The sequence below is a fragment of the Trachypithecus francoisi genome, unplaced genomic scaffold (assembly GCF_009764315.1).
Source record: "Trachypithecus francoisi isolate TF-2019V2 unplaced genomic scaffold, Tfra_2.0 Lachesis_group10, whole genome shotgun sequence".
Classification (NCBI taxonomy): domain Eukaryota; kingdom Metazoa; phylum Chordata; class Mammalia; order Primates; family Cercopithecidae; genus Trachypithecus; species Trachypithecus francoisi.
In genome coordinates this window covers 14,873,169-14,874,756 of record NW_022681455.1, presented here as the reverse complement: position 1 = coordinate 14,874,756, position 1,588 = coordinate 14,873,169, and the positions used below count along the sequence as shown (strand labels likewise).

General features: G+C 53.5%; 1 protein-coding gene across 1 annotated transcript; it reads right to left on the bottom strand.

Annotated features, from left to right (window-relative positions):
* Positions 1-274: 274 nt before the first annotated feature.
* LOC117086754 (40S ribosomal protein S2-like) lies at positions 275-1,200 on the bottom strand. The gene has a single exon (XM_033216290.1). It carries the CDS (start codon positions 1,195-1,197, stop codon positions 316-318), a length of 882 nt encoding a protein of 293 aa, XP_033072181.1. The 5' UTR covers positions 1,198-1,200; the 3' UTR covers positions 275-315.
* Positions 1,201-1,588: the final 388 nt, after the last annotated feature.

Below are 1,588 nucleotides of genomic sequence, written 5' to 3'. Positions count from 1 at the left end.
GCCGTCTCACCATGTATTCACGTGGCCTTTTGTTGGTGTGTGCTTCTGGAAAGCGGGGGAGATTTCTGCCTTGCTTTTCTTATAAGGGTACTGTCCTAGTCTGTTTTGGCTGCTGTAACAAAATACCTGAGCTTGGGTAATTTATAAACAACAGAAATGTACTGCTCATGGTTCTGCAGGCTGGGAAGTCCAAGATCAGGGTGTCAACAGATTCAGTGTCTGGTGAGGGCTACTTTCTGCTTCAAGGATGGTGCCTTCTTTTTTTTTTTTTTTTGTAACAGGCTTAATTCACTTTATTTTTCTTGTATAAAAAGCCTATGTTGTAGCCACAGCTGGAGCCTGGGTCTGCTGCACGGAGACTCTGGTGTGGGTCTTGACAAGGTGGTCAGTGAATTCCTGATAGGGAGACTTGGTAAACACAGTCTCCTTCCAGAGGTCAGGGGTCAGGTAGCTGTAGGTCTTAGAGATGGCATCAAAGGTGGCCTTGGCGAAGTTGCCCAGGGTGGCAGTGCAGCCCCGGGCTGAGGTGTAGTAGTCATCAATACCAGCCATCATGAGCAGCTTCTTGGGCACAGGCACTGAGACGATGCCAGTGCCCCTGGGTGCAGGGATGAGGTGTATCAGCACAGAGCCACAGCGGCCTGTCACCTTGCAAGGGACAGTGTGGGGCTTGCCGATCTTATTCCCCCAGTAGCCTCTGCGCACCGGGACAATGGAGAGTTTGGCCAGGATGATGGCCCCACGGATGGTGGTGGCCACCTCCTTGGAGCACTTCACACCCAGGCCGACGTGGCCATTGTAGTCCCCGATAGCAACAAACGCCTTGAACCTGGTGCACTGGCCAGCACGGGTCTGCTTCTGCACAGGCATCATCTTCAAAACCTCGTCTTTGAGAGAGGCCCCCAAGAAAAAGTCAATGATCTCAGATTCCTTACTGGGCAGAGAGAAGAGGTAGATCTCCTCCAGGGACTTGATCTTCATGTCTTTGACCAAGCGGCCCAGCTTGGTGACGGGCATCCACTCCTTATCCTCGGCCTTGCCTCCACGAGCTCCGCAGCCTTGGCCCCGACCCCGTCCACGGCCGCGACCCTGGCCCCAGATGCCACTGCCGAAACCTCCGCGGAAGCCACCACGGTTCCCCACCCCAGGGCCGCCAGGGCCTCCAGGGCCCCCCGCTGCACCGGCGTCATCCGCCATTTGGTGTTTCCTCGGAGAAGGATGGTGCCTTCTTATTGCGTCCTCGTGTAAGGGGGAAGCAGTTTCCCTACAGCCTCTTTTATAAAGGCACTAATCCCATTTGTGAAGGCTCCATCCCTCTGACCCAATCACCTCCCAAAGCCCCTACGTTCTAATACCATCACCTTGAAGGTTAAGTTTCAACATATAAATTCTGGGGGAATACCAACATTCAGACCACAGCAGACACTGATCCCATCTTGAGGGTCCCACCCTTACAGCCTCATCGAAAATGAATTACCTCTTCAAGCCCCACCTCCAAATGCTATCATGGGGGGTTAATGCTTCGATGTAGGAATTGTGGGAGGACACAAACATTCTGCCCATAGCATCCTGGTAGGCTGGGAGGGTC